Genomic DNA, 17,750 nt, shown 5'->3' on the forward strand with positions numbered 1-17,750 from the left:
AAAGAAGAAGATGAAGAGAAAAACAAGTACACGTAGGTCTGCAATACAATAACAAATATTATTACTGTCTTCATTCAATTGTTTTATTAACGTCACACATTTCATACAAATATTTAATGTACAGATAAATAAAAAGGAAACAAAAATGTAGAGCGTGTCTGTGAAAACTCAGATGACATTGATTACGTAATGACAGTGGGGCCAGTGCGGCCTGTTCTCTCTTGCAACATTGACATCTTGACAGCCAGATTCACCAGAGGGGCCAGCATCGCCTGTATTGAATAAACAGTATCTCTGGTTGAAGTGTAGACATATTGTCTTTGTGTCAAAACTAGTGCAAATATGCAGGTCACAACTTGAAATATAGCCTACCTGTGGGTCTTAGGATATTTTTCTGGCATCTTTTTCATAGTTCTCAACATAGAGATGAATGGTGGCCATGGAACTGCCTGTTCCACTCAAACGGAAGATGAGACGTGAACCATCAGAGAACATGATTCGCAGACCCTGTAAAAATGTCCATGAGTGATGAGGTAGTTTGGGGTTGAATACAAATCAGTAAACAGATGCATAGCATTGTCCGCTGTTGTTTTATCTTAGTATAGCAGTTTTCTTGTTCACGTAAGAGTAACTTTTATACTTTTATGAGAACAAGAATGTTTATAAGGAATTGTCACCTGGTGCCTGGATATACTTCCATCTATAGGGTCAGTGTACTCAAAGTTATCTGCTCTTTCAACTGTATACATCTTTTCTCCCTCTGAGAATGTTTGCCCAGTGAATGCCTTGTCAGACATCATGATCTCCAGGTCCACCATCATCTCCACAGCTGCAATGGCGTCCACTTCTTCATAGTCAAATCTGTTGAGAATGAATCTTGCAAGTAAGAAATCCAAATCGGCCGGGGTATAATATATAGCCTAGCATGTAGAAATATTATATATATATATATTTACTGTATACTATATCAATGCATTTATACATATATAGTATAGTTACAGGTCAAATCAAGCACGGCAGAAGGTTTTAAAATATGCAATATGCATATTTTGGGAAAATGAACTGTGCATTTATCTGCATTCTATAGTCAATTGCAGCGATAAACTTGTCTTAGGTTCTGTTCCAAATCTGAAAGTGCAAAGCTGACTAATGATCAGTTGACTATGTGCGGCTCTTGCCTGGTGAAGAAGTTCCTGCCATATGTCTGCCAGTGCTCGGCCATGATCTCCTCCACGCTCTGATGCCGAATGGCCAGGATGGAGAGCCATGCCAGCACGGCCCACAGCCCGTCCTTCTCACGGATGTGATCAGAGCCTTTACAGACACACACAGATAATGAGACAAGACAGAGATTGCATTGGTGTCACACTGTCAAAACACACTCAACAACATGTTCTGCCATTTTTGCCTCTTTTCCACTGCTGGTTTTCTGGAAGGCCTACAGCTCGACACAGGGCGACTCGGACGCCACATTTTGCTTTTCTATTGGGCACGACACAACTCATTGGAAGAGCAAAAAGTGTCGTCCGAGTCACGCTGTACCAAGCTGTAGGCCTTCCAGAAAACCGGCAGTGGAAAAGAGGCATTAGCTTTCTTTTTGGCATTTGTGTGTTTGTGCAACGTGCACTCACTCATAAGGTACCTGTGCCGAAACTCTCCTCGCCACACAGGGACAGCTTGCCGGCGTCCATCAGCTTCCCAAAGAAGTTCCAGCCTGTTGGCGTCTCATACAGCGGAATCTTGGTGGCCTTTGCCACACTTAAACAAAAACAAAAGAGTGATTGTATATGCTCTTGTGTGTTGCCATTAAAAAGTAGCAATGTAACATGAGTACACTATATGATTAACGGCAATGTGTGCAGATTTAAGGTCATCCTACTGTGTGTAATATATCACCTGAGACAAAAAAGTTGGACAGGCATTAAGAAGTACTGTTTTGGGGGAGGCCCATGCACGAAGGGAAAGTAAGAGGTGTTTTGTGGTCACTTAAGTTCCCTTTAGCATTACCATGTATGCCAGCAATGCATAGCTGTGGAATATTTTACTTGATGCACAATGCAGTATGCAGGGGTACACTATACTGTGAGGCACAGTGCACAGAGGTTAGAAAACTACAGTTGCTCAACACATCACTCTTCTTCCAGTCATAACACCTCAAGCATGCGTATGATCTTTTGCAGACCCTTACTTGTCAAGGGCTGCGCTAGTTGGCATGCTTCTGCCAAGTCCTCTCACCCCCGCGTGCTGGAAGTAAGGTATGCAGAAAACATTTGCAGCGATGACAGCCATCGAGTCTGATGGGTTGACAAAAAAGCCATGCTTCCCGAGAATCACGTTATGGTCCTGGAGTAGAGAGTAGAGTCGAGTAATGGGTTATGTAGCCCCTTAATGCACACCGTACCTCCTGTGGCATGCTGTAATAGACATTGAAAGTTAACTACTATAGTACTACACTGCTATGACAGTGCACAGGGCCTTTAGTAATACATTACGACTTGAGAGTGAGAGTGACGAGAGGAAGTCAGCCAGCAGTCACACACTTGGTCTCACTTAAACTAAACCTGACCCACAACGCACGGCTCATGTGATGCCTCTGTGGAGTACGGGAATATTCCAAGTCTGTCCTCTGTGGGCTCTACCGCTGACTCACACTGCTATATTCAGCGAGTGCACTCTTACTGCATTACCCTTGGGGCGTCATTGGGGGCTGCCCCCTTGCACAGGTGAGGCATAAAATGCAATTTCGTTGCATGCAGTGAACACTTGTGCGCTGTGGAGTGCTGTGTCACAATGGCAATGGGAGTTGGAGTTTCCCAGGTGGGCTTCCACGGCTTTTCTTTCATTCTGATACCTACGCCGTCCCCATCGAAGGCTGCCCCGAAGTCGTACTGGCCACTCTGCATGGCCTGAACCAGCTCTGCGGCATGGCTGAGGTTGGGGTCTGGGTACTGGCCTCCAAAGTCCTCCAGGGGGACACTGTTGACGATTGAATTTGCAGGACACCCAAGCTCCTCACACAGTATCCTCCTTAGATAGGGTCCCATTACTGTGGAAACAGGGAAATACCGATGTGATCCAACGAATAGCTTGTATTTCAGAGGATCTACATGGTTAGATTCAGACTAGTGTGGTGTCAATGTACACAGTCTAAAAAGACGGGTGGATCAGCGTGTCACATGCTTGGATGAGCCAGAATAAAAGAATGAATTCCCTACTGTCAAGTCTGGTTTAAGTTCCTGTTGTGTCAGAAATGTCTACCATGGCCCTGCCGTGGCCTAGCGGTAGGGCACTCGTCTGCTATGCGGCCGACCCAGATTCGATTCCCGGCCCAGGACCTTTGCCGGCCCTTGCCCGTCTCTCTCTCCCCATTCACTTCCTGTCACCATCTTCACTGTATTGTCATAAATAAAGTCAAAAAGACCAAAAAAATAAAATAAAAAAAGAAGTGTCTACCATGCTGGCAGGGTCTATGCTCCAAGAACTGTGTGAGTGGGTGGGACAGCGTGGGTGACAGTCAGAGGAGTCTGTCTGGTTTCAATGTTATCACACAGGCCCAGTGATGAGCCTGAGTTAGGAAACACAATATCCCGAAAGAGGACTGTTTTATTGGCTCCGCTCCCTCTCATAAGGATGGACCATTAGCAGCGGCAACCAAATGTGCTTCCCTAAAAATATGAATAACAATTACCATGATATTAAGTCCAGTGTGTGGGCGTCTGATGTATTAATAGCCCAAGGCCATTCTCTTCTCTCAGCAGTGGGGTGCTAAATCTGTTACATAGTAGCTTATGATCCTTAATTATCAACTTTTAAAAGCGTAGACTCCTAATGTTGTTGCCACTTTAGTGTTTAAAAAAAGATAAAGGGGAGATTTCATGTGCTTACTTGTAAGTCTATTAGCACAATACATTAAAAACATTTCTTAGTGAACTATGACAAAAATGTGTGACTGAATGCATTTTCAGGGAGGCAGGAACATTTGACAATCATTTCAGTATGTTATATGCTATACTTCAATATTTGTATGGTGTATTTATTTGAAGTGTATTTACAGCTCGACACAAATATTCCACAGCGAGGGCCCTGCCGTGGCACAGGCGGTGGGACGCTGCATTGTTGCGCAGGGGACCCGGGTTCAAATCCCGATCCTCCCCCATCTCTCTCTCCCACTGGCTTCCTGTCCCACTCTTCACGGTCCTGTCTAATAAAGTTGGAAAACCCCCCAAAAATATATACACACACAAAATTCCACATGGAGTCCCACTTGCGTTCTTACCTCCGTGCATTGCGTCGAGGCGGATCTTGATGTGGTTGTGGGCCGACAGCATTTCCTTCAGTGCAGCAAAGTCAAATATATTTCTCAGCATGTTTGCATAGGATTCCACCGGATCCACAATTTCCACTACAGAGAATGAACAGCATGCCTTCAAGCAGCAAATCTAAACATCAAGGTGCAGCTCACCCCAGTCTCTCTAGTCTATGGAATGGCATAGAAGTGTTACTGACCAGTGAAGGGCCTGAACTTGTTCTCCAGGTCAAATGTTTGTTTTCCAAGAGTGTCCACGTCCACCCTGAGGTCAGGACATATGGCATACTCCTCAATGGTCCGACTCAGCTGGAAGATTTTCTCTGTTTCGGCCTCTGGAGCGGGTCCTGTTTTGAATTGTGTGATTTGGAATAAAGCAGAGGAAAGGCAGGCGTACAGGGTCATATTGAGTGCCATCGTCTGAGAGGGTATTTCATTTTTAATATCTCTATGTCACTACATGACATCCCAAAATTAAAAACTCTTTATCTTATGAAAACTTATTACCCAACTGCATCAGCATCAAACCTCCCGGAGACCCCCAAATCAAAACGTGACTGTGAAAAATTAATGAAGTGGCGCTGAGATATTAAATAATTGAACAAATCTTTGAATGCAAAAGTGGAATTGGCACACATAGTGCCAGAGAACATCAAAAGCTGTTACATGAATGACTTAATGTACTTGTTATTCTAGCCAGAAGTCTGAAACTCAATCTCAGCACAGTCAAAAGAGAATGTAGCACACTTCGGATGTATGCAGTGATGTGCATTTTTTTTGCAGTAAAACTTTTGATTCATTCCATTTAAAAAAAACAATCTTAGCTATCAAAATCATGTACACCGTCTGAATATAAATACAAACAAGTTATTAAACAGAAGATACATTTAAAATTCAATCTCAATGAACACACAGAGGTTTTGTGTTTGAATTTACTAGATAGATGTCATTTATATTAGGCTATTACTATTTGTAAGTAAACATGTGCTTTTACTTGACTAATTAATATTACACGTTTACAGTCACCTGTTATACTTATACTGTATTTATGTCATGTTGTTAACCACTGGGATAAGTTGTAACATGACTCAAATGTATGTCACTATGTACTTCATAAATAACACAGACTTGGCTTGACTTGCCCCGAATACACCTGTCTTCATCCCTATAGTCTCATCGGCATTTGCTATAGGTATCACATCACATTAATAGCTTACCACCATTAGAGATGTTGAACTTAATGCCAAAGTCACCATGGGGTCCCCCGGGGTTGTGGCTCGCAGTGAGTATGAGGCCTCCTATAGCCTTCATCTTTCTAATCATGCATGACACGGCTGGCGTCGACATGATCCCATTCTGACCAATCAGCAGGCGACCTACCTGATGAGGACAGCAAAACCATTGACAGCCTGTCCTCAATGATGCTGGCACAAGAGATATTTCCACATTCCATTGAAATAAATAAAGTAACCAAAATACCAAAGGTTTAGAAAGATCTATGGGTTTTGTGGCGCGTGGTTTGTAGTTGCTTTGCATTGTAGGTTTTGAGACTAATTGACATAGCTAGATTGTGCCAGATGATATTCCAACCAAAGGACTGGGGTCAGAAGGACATATGTTTCTCAACACAATCCTATCATATGACAATACTAAATGCCTACTGTGGTGCTTATCACATCAGCTAGTGTTTTTCAGACGTGTCTGATGTTATTAGGCTGGCTGTATGCGGTTATGTTCATAGCATGACAACATGGGCCAAGCTGTTGATCTACGTCTACTCCATCTGTGTTATTGAGACTTCATGTACCTGTGCGCTCAGGTAATTGACCGAATTAGAAACGCACGTACCGCCACATAATTTACCCTCTCAATCCCCTATAAATATCCCCTCCTGATAAGAAGTTTGTTGGCTGTGTTCAACAGGCAGTGCACAAACAGCGGTAAGGTGTTACAGGAAACAACTCTGCACATGCATGCACCATTTAAATCTGTTATGCTCCATGGGGAAAAATTGCTTTAGTTGTCAAACATGCAAAATACCATGCATGCAATTTCCACTGAACGTGTTAAGACTGCTTAGGTCCATCACAAATAATGACCCACTATTGTTCTACAGTTCTTTTCTTTGCAGAAGGCATCAAACAGTCTACAGTATGCATTCAGGTGACACATTCAGCCAAATGAAATAGTTATAAAATGAATGTGTTCATGCTGTCGAGATGTTCAGAGCCAAGTCATTGGTTTGCAATGACAATAGCAGTAATACAGTAATTGCATGAAAGCATGCAGCCAGTCCAAGCCATCAGCACATGCAACCGGACCAGCTCAGGTGCAGCAGTGATGGCAGCACTGACCCCGTTTGCTGCAGCCATCTGCACAATCACCTCTACGGCCACACGGTTGAAGTAGCGTCCATCTCCGCCTTGTATTAAGGTGGATCCTTGGCGGTCGCACAGGTCTATAGAGGACAGAACACTCTGGATGAAGTTCTGCAGGTAGTCCCTGTTGAACTGGAAGACATGGACCTTCTTCCTCAAGCCACTGACGCCAGGCCTCTGGTCAGGGTACGGTGCCGTGGGCACGGACACCACCTGCAAAGGGTTACTGTCCATCGTTTGGCCGGGCCGGGGGAGGAAAGAGGGAGGAAGAGGGAACAAAGACAAAGGCGCCGGAGGGGAGAGTAGGAAGTGGGAGGAGGGTTAGGGGAAGGGAAAGCCTTGCGGCTGCCCCAGGCATTCTGGACACTGGCAGTTGGGGTAGTTAAGGGGCCAAAAATAAAAGCAGCGGAAAGGCAGATTGGTAACTGAAGACGTCGCCGTGTGTGTGTGTGTGTGTGTGTGTGTGTGTGTGTGTGTGTGTGTGTGTGTGTGTGTGTGTGTGCACATGTGTTTGGGCATCACTGTCAGGGGTGGCCGTTCCCCCAAGGGCCCCTGGGTAACCAGGGCAGCCAGACCCAACCCCTGAGGTCCGACCGACAGCAGCGCTTTGATTGCACACTAATGATACAGTGAGTCACCCCCGGGCTAAATCAGTCAGACCAGACGCTTAGCCGTCTCTCTCCCTCATTCTCATTCTCGTGGCATGGATGATGTTATTTTAACAATTTCCGGATAGGAGGAACTCTGAAGCAGGCACTAGAAGTCATTGGATATTTAGGGGAAGTGCTGGTGTATAAGTCATGTATTATCCCAAATTATTACTAAATGTAACACTGCTTTATGGTCATCCTGAAACTTAAGCCGAACATGAATAATGAGTTATTATCCATTAAAGGGGTCCTTTTATGCTTTTTCATGTCCACTACCCATTTATTACTGAAGCCCATGCACGGAAGACTCGCATTGGATAGGGATGGGCTTCAGCAAATGACACAGCAAGGCGCTCAAAAGTAATGGTTAATAACATAACGTGGGACTTATGATGCGTCCTTTTCAGATTAATTGTGAACATTGGGTGGACTATTTGGCTTTCAACTTTAGACATAGGCTACAGGGTTGGATTCCAGGTCAAAAGCAGCTGTGCTGCTGACGTAATATTAGTAATAGAATGCTTGATGAAACGCTCCATGCTGCGCCGAGATTTTAGAATGTTGACGGTCTAAAATTCTGCACTTCCGCACGTTTCAAACAGGCGCAGGGTACATGTACACAACGATAAAAATAATGGACATGAAAACACGTGGTCATCGGAAATTAACTCCACTAACCACAGTAAAGCAATATATTAACAATGAAAGTTATTCTAAATAGCATAATAGGGCCCCTTTAATTCTTTCAAACAATGCCTACATATATTTAATATCCTGTAACATACAGTATGACACTGTGTAAACTGACTGTGCCATTTGTACTGCCCTATTGACTATTACAAAGTTGAGTAAATTCTTTGTGTGAAAAACTATTAATTACCGGTAATTTAATTTGTGGATGATTGTGTATATTTTAGCTTTCAGACTATAAAATGATGTCATTACAGTGTTAAAATATAAAATACTTGTGGGGCTAGTGGCACGGATGGAGATCCCTTGGATGTTCTGCTTATTAGCTATGCTATGTGGAGTCTTTGAAGTGCCTCTGAGGTTTAGTGTGACCCACGGCACAGCACGCCTGGGCCATGAACCTCCCCTCTCAGCCAGGCGCTGGACAGGCCCCAGGGGCCAATGACCTCACAATCCGACCACATCATCATAACGTGACATTGGTCATTGGTCACCACGGAACAAGTGCAAACATATGGCACGTGTAAAGATAAAAAAAAGATGCCATGAAATATGTGTCATTTTAAATGTTGATAAGTTATCCATCGAAGCGTTTCTTTTCACAATATATGAATGGCGTGTAAAGGAGCAAATTTTACTAAAATTAACCGCTTCCATTAGCATGTGTACGTAACGTATGTATGTTTATTGGTAGCTTTGCAGTTGTTATCCTTCCATTGTGTCCTACTGTAGTATATTGCTTTGATCTTAGTCAGCCAGATGAGAGAGAAGCCATCAGTAGAGGGAGACAGTGCCTCATTTTAGACCCATACCCATAACTCACAATACACAGTGAACTGCCTTTAACAGGTTGCCTAGGTGTTGCCTAGTTTTTGTTTACAAACACATTGCACAAAACTTGATTTAATCACTCCTGCTTAACAGAATATCACTTAACTGCCTCACATTAGATCTTATCAGAGGAAGCCATGTGACCTAAGGGAAGTCTAGGGTGAAAAGTTGAACAAGTAAGAGAACATAGAACTATGATTCAAATGAACTTCACTGATGATTTAAAAAAAACCTTGATCTCTCAATATCATTTCATTGGCCTTCAACCAGTCAATCAGTCAGTGCAATGTCAGCAAATAACGGAGATATCACTGCTCCAAGCATGTGGCAATCTGTCTGTGCTTCTTTTGCCAGATGCTACAGAGCCAGGGGTGGAGCTATAGGGGGGCAAGAGGGGCATTTGCCCCTGGGCCTAGAGCCCTCCTGTATGGGTGTTGGGGGCACTATTGTGACAATGGCAGGCAGTAAGGGGGGCCCTATCAGTGTTTTGCCCTTGGGCCCTGTGTGCAATTGTTCCGCCACTGTACAGAACCCTTGGATGCCTCGAGTTCATTAGCCATGGAAGCAGCTGAGAGCACTGCTGGGGGAAACAGGCCTGAGCCACACGGTCTCTGGTGCACTCCTGCAACGTGAGTGACAGGCTGCCCTGCCCGTGGCAACCACCAACCACCCCCTGAATGTGATGATTCATTGTGTGTGTGTGTGTGTGTGTGTGTGTGTGTGTGTGTGTGTGTGTGTGTGTGTGTGTGTGTGTGTGTGTGTGTGTGTGTGTGTGTGTATGTGTGTGTGCACATGTGAGCGCCGCCGCGCTCGTTGATGTTACTGTACTCTCTTTCACCTCCCAATGTCCCAATACCGACTATTGCGCAGATAAAAATAAACAAGTAGAGATGCACGTTTCCATGTATTCGTTTAAAAAAAATACTGTTTATTTCCAATCTCAATACAAATGGCACGCTACAAAACATATACAATATGAGTGTGTATTATTAAAGTCAATGTGACTCAGTGAAAAATGTAACTGTATTGTGAAAAAATGTGACTGACTGACTGACTGACTGACTGATTGACTGACTACATGTTTGTGGAGCCTATAGTTCTCAGGCCCTTGCTCTACAATTCTGACCTCCATAAACGTTAGTGATGAACGATAAACTCTAATATGTGCAAGCATGGTGCTCTCTCTTCCTTATGTTCAGCATAATCCACAAGTTGCGGCAAAATATGAACTTTTTTAACAACAACCAGCAACATACTGTATTTGACATTTCTACCATGTGAATATTTGCTTGAGTCCAAACACAATGTAGCTACAACATACAGTCACAGTACAAACTGAAAACCTCTGATGGCATATTACAGTTACATAGTTTAGCTTCCTCTTCTGCCAGACAGTCCATGACGAAACATTAGGTGGTAAAAGTGGCCAAAACACGGAGAGGATCTGCTTATTTGGGCGTCCCATGCGAGGGGCCGTGTGTGTTGGTTGTTGTCGCGTGCCGTATTGTGATTTGTGAGGACCTGAGTGCGAAGGCGCTCCAGCCGTGGCTCTTGGTGTGCGACGTTCCCTTTCTGCGCTCGGTGCGTCCTCGTGGCCTGCTGAGCGTGTGCCTCCCGTTCAGATTGATGTCGCCACAAGAGCTGAACCACCAACCCCCTGCGGAGACAGCACAAGCATACGATAAGAAGAAGACATTCTCTCTTTTTATTTGAATATGTTCTTTTGGGGGCTTTTGGCCTTTATTATGACAGGACAGTATGAGAGGAGACAGGAAACGGTTGTGAGAGAGAGACGGGGTAGGGCTGGGAAAAGACCCGGCTGGACTTGAACCGGGGTCCACATGGGCATGAAAGCCCAAACGTGGGAGGCTGAGCGCGCTGCGCCACAGCGCCCCCAAGAAGAAGACATTCCAATATGAGCAGTCGGACCCACAGCCTCCTGCACACTCTCTGGCCACAGTCCCCCGAGACTCCTGTCTGCCGCCTGCTACTGCTGTTTACGGGATGCCAATAAAGCCGCTGCTTTGTCAGTGCACTGAATTTCCAAGTGCTCTCTGGCACTGTTATATGAAGGGTGGAACATGATGTTTCCAAAATAGTTGTGTGTGTACAAACTATGCAGTCAAGCCTGTGATTACGTAAATGCCCCTAGAAATCGCAATAACACGCACACACACGCACACACACACACACACACACACGCACGCACACACACACACACACAAATACGTACACTGTTATGCAATGTATGCATTGCAGTCAATACAGTGACGCCACAACAGTATAGGTGCAGTGTAACACCCCTATATCTGTGTTTTTGTATACAGTATAGTGATGAATGTAGGGTAAGGGTTGGCAAAGGGAAACATGCGTGTGAAATGAGATATGGATCTGTAAGCCAAACATGGAGATCAATGAAACCTTTCATCTCTCTGGACTCTGGTGTTTTAGCCTTAGTCTTTTAGGACAGTGTTTCCCAACCAGGGGTGCGGGCACCCCCTGGGGGTGCGCCAGAGATTCCAGGGGGTGCACAGAATTTTGTTTGTGTTGAGGTTGTGACCAAAATGCTGCTAGCAAACAAATAATAAGGCCAAATTAAACCAAATGAAAACATTTTTGGTCCCCATGTAAAGTCATTAAGGTATTGGTAAATGTTTTTAAGCAAGATTAATTGTAATTATTGACTTTAATCTTTTTTTTTGTGCGTATACAGGTGTAGAAGTTTGGGTTTGGGGTGCGCGGCTTGTCTTGTACAGAGGTAAGGGGGTGCTTTAAGAAAAAAGGTTAAGAACCACTGTTTTAGGACACACAGTTGGAAGATTAATGGGCAAGTCTCACTGACCACTAGACTGCTGTACCAATATACTATGTTTTCCTTCACAACCTTCTTTTACAGACATTAACCATTAATGAGATTAGGGAGAATGCATTTTCTGTTTTATTTCCCCTGATCACTGACTCTTATGATGTTAACATTCAAACTTTGTTTTGTGATTATTTTGTTTTCACGGTGGGGAATTCCTGAGGAAGACGCCACTCGTGGATTGAAGCGTTGCTGTTTGTTGAACAATTATGTTTTTTGGAGCTTGTTATCAGTATGCAAACCACTCTCTCACACAAATTTCCAAACATTTCCCACAAACCACTAAAGAAAGTAGTGATGCACCGATACATACACATTTTTTCACTTCCGATCCAATCCCGATATCTAAATTTGGATATCTGCCGATACCGATACTACTCCGATCCAATACCAAAACCACATACATGCATGGATTTCAACTTGAGGTAGGCCCAAGTAGACTATTTGGTCAGAAAAGGAAGTCAGAAGAACAGGAAACCAATTAAAAAGTAAAAAGTAACAAGTAAAAACTTTGGGAATATACCGATCCGATCCGATCTCTGAATTATGTTGATATCTTAACCCCATTCGGATACACCCATACCCAGTGTTTCCCACAGAATTTTTGGAGACTATGGGGGCAGCGGGGTTTTTTTTGTTGGGGGGGCGTTCACGTGGCGTACAAAAACAAAAATAGGAGCACAGATAAGAATTTAGGAGCACTGTGGAATTGTTAACGGACAAAAATGGTCTAAGAGAGTAGGCTATACCTTTTCCCCAACACACATAAGCGTAGACATTCTACATGAGGGGTGCTGGTCACAGGGCCAGTTTTTCAAAATTCCTCCCATAAAAGGGTAAAAGGGCTGAACAACATATTACACATTTATGTCTATACACATTCGTTACACATTAATTTCTATATGCAGCCCAATGTCTCCTCTGCTGTGTCAATGAAGGCCTGTTGCCTAACTGTAAAACAAAGCCTGGGGAGTGTCAGTAAACTCATCCCAACTGTCCCTTCTCTCAAGGTTTTTTATTGCTCCCAAACCCGAGTTAACCACAACAACTTGACTAGGCTTTTGATCCCTCTGTCTTTCAAGCACTCATGGTTTTCTCTATAGGATGTATTTACTCCAGGAGGAAAATGCGAAGGAAATCGTTTTTCAAATCGTTTAATAGAAAACGGAAATCGCTTAAAAAAAAAAAGTTTTTTTTTTTTTTTTACATTTTCGAAACTATGGCGGCCAAATTTAAACTATGGCGGTGCGCCATAGTTTCCTTAATGTATGGGAAACACTGCACATACCGATACCCCATCTCTATCCAGAAGTATTAATCTATTGCATGTTGGGTGTATGCCAAAAAAAAAGCTAATGTCATGCTGTTCAAAGCCAGCCTACCCATCCTCTCACCTGTGTAGTCATTGGCACAACTGGGGTCCTGGTTTTCATCGTTTAAGTGGTCCTTGGTGGAGAACCTGATGGCACTTTTGTTTCCCACGGGGTGAAGCTGGTCGGAGTCTGTGGAGCGGAGGTGGATGGCGTAGTCTGAGCTAGCGTCTTCAATCATCAGGTTGTACTCCACCACATGCTTCCCCTGCTTCGAGTCCTCTGCCTGAATTCGCACAATGGTGTCATTGTGTTGGGCGATGGCATAGATCTTTTTCAGCCCCAGCCAGAACTCTCCTATGGACAGATGATGGTAGAACACTGGTTGGCTCAGCAAATCAATTCTGGCATATATGTGGTTGCAAACGTACATGACTGGGGTTTTAATTTCACATGTGACATGTGAAGTATGTTTTGTTTATTTGAAGTGTAAAATATTTTTGTGTGAATAACCACACTACAGGTTTGTGTAAGGCGTAAGACATAATGAAAAAAGAGGTCTTTTTAAAGGTACACTGTGCAGGAAATTGTCAAAAAAGGTACTGCAACTATGCTGCTCATTGGAACTGGGCTGCCTATTGCCAAATCAGATCTTTACATGAAAGTATGGGAGTTCCCAGGCTAGCTAAAAATTGCTATTTTTGGAAATTCAAAATGGAGGACCATGGAGAAGATCCATCATGTATGAAAAGTGCAATTTTTCCAGTCATAATGAATACTTAGAATTTGATGGTGGTGGTAAGTATTCATGAAAAAGGTAACATTAGTGAATGGCCAGCATGAATTCTGGAAATAAACAACTAAAAATCTCACACAGTGTCCCTTTAAGAGTATGGAAGGAATGCAAACACATGCAACCGATACTTGAACATGAATAATCTTAAAACAGACACTAGACTGTACTAGCAAAGCTGCCAGAGAATTCATTTTAAAGGCCAACTTCCGATAAAACTCAGTTTTACTCACTCCTTTCGAAGATCGGACGGTCACCCCAAGTTAAACTCACTTGCAAGGCTCTCATAGCGGTGCGTCAACTCTCCTGGCTGTGTTTCCCGGTGTTTCCCAATTTACATCAATAATGCAGAGAAACGAGCGAATCACGAAAGCCTGTCTGTGTTTCGTCACGTCGAAAGAAGGCGTTGCCCACAAAGGTTTATATCGACCCATTTATCTAAAAACATGTCGAGTAATTTTTTTCTGCTTGTTTTCAAAACAAGCAACGTCTGGTGGTCCGAAACATAGCTTAGCTTAGCTATCAGCTGGTTGCTACTCTCAGGTACACACACAGCACAAAGCCTCATACATAAAGCCTGCTCACTCCGGTTGCTCCGTGCCTACAGCTCGCCTAGGGGTCGCTGTCGAAAGAGCACAGCCCTGAATGGAGCCTGCACGCCTCCGTTGGCGCCCCTATAGTGCAGTACCATCCGGGGAAGTGGCGACTCTGTTTCCCTTTACATTCTCTCCCAAGGCTGGAGGACTGAGCCAATCAGAGACGCGTTTCTTTGAGAGCAGGAGGAGTGAGCCAATCAGAGACGCATTTCCACGAGAAACACGGAACACTCTCTCGTTTCTCCACAAGCCACCTTGCCAGCTTGCAAAAACGTCTTGAAACAAAGCAACCAGAACGTTTTTTAAAACAGGACCAACGCGTAACACATTCAATAACAATTGGGAACACGGCAATATTAATTAAATTACGTTGAGAGGCGATCTTTAAGGGGGAGTTACACAAACACAAGTGAGCTCTACCAATTTAGCTCACCTTTGAAGTTCCCAAATCCGTCCTCGTAGGTTTTCCAGGTTTGGTCAAAATCCAGAGAGCCGTCCTGCCTGCGCTGGATGACTGTAGAGGCCCCATCTACAGACAAATTTAAGCATCAATTTGCAGTTATAGTTTCAAATGTATCAATTCGGTGAATGTCATTTAATTTGACATTTAAGCCTAATTTTGACAGACACCTCATACAAACATAATAAATTGCTGTCAAAAAGTTTATAACAAAAAGTCCTAGTGAAAGGTTTATTGCTCTCATTTCAAAATCTCCACACATATATTCAAACATAATCAGCACATTAACTTTTACTACTAATATACGTAATATAACTGACCAATTTTCTGACATGTTAATTGCATAAAGCATGTTGTGTATCTGTTTCTCTCTTACCAGTTGTGATATCACAGTAGACTATGAAGGGTTGAGACTGGGCTGGCTGGATGGGGTATAGCCCACTCTTCCTGAGGCCTTTTGCATACACATCACCACAGTGCATTGGGAGACCTGTCGTAAGTCATGGCCAGACAGAGAATAAAACAGTCAGAGCTGGATGTTGTTTACACATAAACTGGCCCCTTGCTCGCCCCACAAGTTCACTACGCTGGTGGCATTAACAATAAAATACAGTTTATTCTGGAGAGGCAGAGCGCTGTAAGAGCATCGTAAGATATCATATGTAGTAATAAATATGAAAATGTATTGCAGACATTAATAATGTACTAGGCAAACAACTTTTCAAAAGAAAAACTGTAAACAATAGACTGGTACACACCATCCCCCAGGGAGCCGTCATTAGTGGAGTTGTCCGTCAAGTAGCCTGAGACGCTGGGATTCTCTATATTCCACACCCACCTAAGAGAAGTCTCCTGGAAGGAGCTGTCACTGATCTGGCAGGGACATGAGAACTACATGATTATTCCTCTGCTAACAGCACAAGAGTACATTACAGAAAGCATGATCAAAGACAGTGAGTTAAGAATTCAAAGTCAAAGAGTAAGAGCTTACAAAGTAAAATACTGATTTTTAATTATCCACTGTATGTCAGGTATCATTTAATAATGCTTTGACTATGCCCTCTTCCTTTTCTTGATAATCTTGTCTGGATGCATTGTTTATGAATGGGTGACGTTGTTAGAAGAAGACGATACCTTCTTCTCCAAGCTCTTGATCTGGGTCCTTTGAAGGTTGAGCTGTTCGCTTTGCTCCCTCACTGCATTCAAAAGATCTGTGATGCTTCTCTCCTGGGTGTGAATCACTTCCTGCAAGGAGACACATCGCCACTTATTGTCTCTAAGTTCTCATTCTTTTCTACTTCTGGAATATTCTCTACATTGCATTCATTTCTGTCAAAAAAAAGCCCAGAAATGCCAAGCTCGCAGTTTATCTTCTTCCACGAAAAGATCAGCAAGTTCCTTCGAGTTTTCCACATAATAAGGGAGCTCACATCTCTGTAACATTACTTATAGAAGACGGTTAAAGGGTAACCTCTGCAAATTTCAACATGCAGTTGTAATGCTCACAGTACCCTGAACTTGTCAGTAACTGACAATATTTTTTTCAGCCTTTTCCGAGATCCTGGTCATTGTAATGGAGGCAGGTGTATGTTTATATTTCAAAAAAACATCTTAATTTATTCCCAATAACATCCATAAGGTGCAACATCAGTAGACAACTAACAAACGGCGATACCTTTTGGGATAATATTTGGAGTAGGCCTATGTTAAGAAAATTTTGAATGTAAACAAATTCTGCCCCCTTTAGAATAGCTCAGACCTCGGGCACTGACAGGTCAAGGGTAGTGTGAGCAATACAACAGAAGTAAGGATAAAGCAGACTTAGAGCATTGCTTGCAGCAGATGGATAAAAGGCAGAACTTAGAGAATCATTGCTTTTAGACCTTGGCTGTGCTCACAAATAGCTCTTTTTACACAACAAAAATATGCTGACAGGTATGCTCTGCGGTGGGGCAAGGCTGTCTGTCAGCTCAGCCTCACACTCACAGCACAGTTTCAGAAGGCTCACCTTGAGAGCTGAGATCTCTGTGAGCTGGTCGGAGGAGAGCAGGCCCTGGGACAGGCCACTCATCTTCTCCTCGAGCACGTCCATCTGGCTCCGCAGTTTGCCGCGCTCCTGTATGATGTCCTCCACTTTGGTGCTGATCTCATGGGAGAGGGTCTTGATCTCCTCGTTGTTTGCCTTCAACACGACGGTGGTTTGCTTGAGCTGCTCCTCCTCCTCCTTGATCTCGCTGGCTAGGGTGGCCAGCTGGTAGAAGGAGCTGTCGAACACGTTCAGCTTCTGGAAGATGTCGTTGATCTGGCCCTTGGTCTTCTGAACAAAGTCCTTCAGGCTGTGGCCGAGCTGGAGGAGGCCACTGGCAAGCAGGCGGACGTCGTCCAGCGGGGCGAAGGGGGAACGGGATTCTGATTGCTTCCCATCGCTGCTGCTGCTGCTTGCTGGGAAGCCGTGAGCCACGGCGGCGGCGACGAACACCAGCAGAAGTGTCAGCTTCATGTTTCTTGTTGTTCTGTTGTTCTGTGGTGTCCTGTCCGTCCGCCTGGCCCCTGGCTCCTTTGTCGTCTCTAAAAGAAAAGACGACTCAAGTCAGTGGCGTGGCAGCTTATATAGCACCTGCTTCACGGGGTGAGGGTGGGGGTTGATCATTAAGCAATAGTCACTCAGTTTGAACTTTAGTGGCTCTCACATCCACCACTTGATCCTCACTGTGCAAACAGCGGGTTCAGGGAAGGCCACTACCAACCTAGCCCTGACCCCGTTATCTCTTCAGATCTAATACAGCCTGTTGTGAACAGCTGCCGCAATGAAGCGTTTAAGACAAAAAAAATATAAAGGTGATATCAGATCAAAGCATTTTGAACAGCAAGTA

At 43.9% G+C, this 17,750-nt stretch overlaps 1 protein-coding gene and 1 pseudogene across 1 annotated transcript; both read right to left on the minus strand.

Moving 5' to 3' along the window:
• Positions 1-2: 2 nt before the first annotated feature.
• Positions 3-6,968, minus strand: LOC134466603 (phosphoglucomutase-1-like; annotated as a pseudogene).
• Positions 6,969-9,762: 2,794 nt separating this feature from the next.
• Positions 9,763-17,440, minus strand: LOC134465798 (angiopoietin-related protein 3-like). The gene is made up of 7 exons (XM_063219674.1): positions 16,886-17,440; positions 16,012-16,122; positions 15,636-15,750; positions 15,254-15,367; positions 14,851-14,946; positions 13,113-13,385; positions 9,763-10,512 (listed from the first exon to the last, which is right to left on the minus strand). Exons 1-7 carry the CDS (start codon positions 17,375-17,377, stop codon positions 10,304-10,306), a joined length of 1,410 nt encoding a protein of 469 aa, XP_063075744.1. The 5' UTR covers positions 17,378-17,440; the 3' UTR covers positions 9,763-10,303.
• Between the last annotated feature and the right edge of the window lie 310 nt (positions 17,441-17,750).

Source organism: Engraulis encrasicolus, chromosome 16 (genome assembly GCF_034702125.1).
Source record: "Engraulis encrasicolus isolate BLACKSEA-1 chromosome 16, IST_EnEncr_1.0, whole genome shotgun sequence".
Classification (NCBI taxonomy): Eukaryota; Metazoa; Chordata; class Actinopteri; order Clupeiformes; family Engraulidae; genus Engraulis; species Engraulis encrasicolus.